At 39.3% G+C, this 1,416-nt stretch overlaps 1 protein-coding gene across 1 annotated transcript in view; it reads left to right on the forward strand.

The window, feature by feature from the left end:
* The window catches only part of LOC106535206 (peroxisomal acyl-coenzyme A oxidase 3), a gene marked incomplete at its 5' end in the record, with an annotated part of 30,235 nt that overhangs the window by 1,056 nt on the left and 27,763 nt on the right, over positions 1 to 1,416 (forward strand). Inside the window, 3 exon segments of the mRNA XM_014032156.1 lie at positions 411 to 593; positions 1,026 to 1,148; positions 1,239 to 1,359. Coding sequence (XP_013887610.1) covers positions 411 to 593; positions 1,026 to 1,148; positions 1,239 to 1,359 — 427 coding nt within the window.

Consider the following 1,416-nt stretch of genomic DNA (forward strand, 5'->3'; position numbering starts at 1 on the left):
ATGTAACATTTGTTATCATTCTAATTTTTATCATATTAGTGGAGGACAAAAAGGCAGTATTGGCTTAAAGAATCGGCCAAAAAAAATTGGCTGCACGTATCGGTGTATCGTTTAGACTGATGTAAAAAAAAATCGGTATCAGCCTTCAAAAACCTGTATCAGTCGATCTCTAACATACACCACTACCATCACTAAAGACCAGGTGAACAGACAGCTGTGGCAGTCTCAGATAGGCTGCAGGAGGAAATGTCAGATAACATTATCGTTGTCAGCTTGGCAGTAGATGTAGCACATCATTTATGTTTTGYTGAGATTCACAAAATAAATTTCCTCTGTCATCCACACTAGTGTTTGTCGTTAAACAGCTTACCTTTCACAAAAGTTTTCCAGTGTTTTTTGTTCTTCTTCAGGATCCCAACAAGCGTTTTGGGGCATCTTTGGGTGCCCTTTCAGGTGGCAGGATATATATCGGGAGGATGTCTCTCATGAACTTGAAACTTGCTCTAACTGTGGGGATTCGTTTCTCAGCCACCAGGAGACAGTTTGGACCTAAAGTCACAGAGGAGATCCCAGTTTTGGAGTATCAATTACAGGTGGGAGGAAATGATCAGACAAAATGGGACAAAATTAGCTAATTTAATTTAATTTACTTTAGTTTAACACAGTATTCCATGAAGCAAAAYACATGCCACCTTTCATACCAGAGTTTTAGACTAGGATTATTTCACTTTAGTTAAGTATATGTAACGTTGACTAGGTTATTAGTTATATTTGTGGTTGATTAGCTCTGGTGGTTATCTTGAACTAGATTTAATCTAAAAGTTCATCAGTTGTAAATATGCACCTTCTGAGAGCTTTGTTAATACTGTATCTTTTCAGTGGTTCATGTGACATTTTTTTCATTTATTGTTTTAAGACATTCCTGTAATGAGGAGCCTGTTTTGTTTTTAACAGCTTTGTAGTTCAGAGAAAGGACTGGCACCAATATTTCAAGTGTTATTGTTATATTTGATTGTGTGTTCCAGCAATGGCGCCTAATTCCATACCTGGCAGCGGCGTATGTTTTAGAACATTTCACCAAAACCATATTAATGAACTTCGTTGAGTTTCAGATCGGACGGATGATGAAAGAAAACAGTGATAGACAGGTGAGTAAAGACCAGAGACTGGTCTGCAGCTGTTCTGTACAGTTGTATTTCAGTTGTATTACAGTGATATTTATCTTATGTGTTTGACAGGCAGAGATGGGCAGGGAGATTCATGCTATTGGATGCTGTAGTAAACCACTGGGCTCTTGGATTGCACAGAGGGGCATCCAGGAGTGCAGGGAAGCCTGTGGTGGACATGGATACCTGGCCAGTCAGTCTGATTTACACACACACACACACACACACACACACACACACACACACACAC

This window comes from Austrofundulus limnaeus, unplaced genomic scaffold (assembly GCF_001266775.1).
Source record: "Austrofundulus limnaeus strain Quisiro unplaced genomic scaffold, Austrofundulus_limnaeus-1.0 Scaffold1385, whole genome shotgun sequence".
In the NCBI taxonomy this organism is placed as follows: Eukaryota; Metazoa; Chordata; class Actinopteri; order Cyprinodontiformes; family Rivulidae; genus Austrofundulus; species Austrofundulus limnaeus.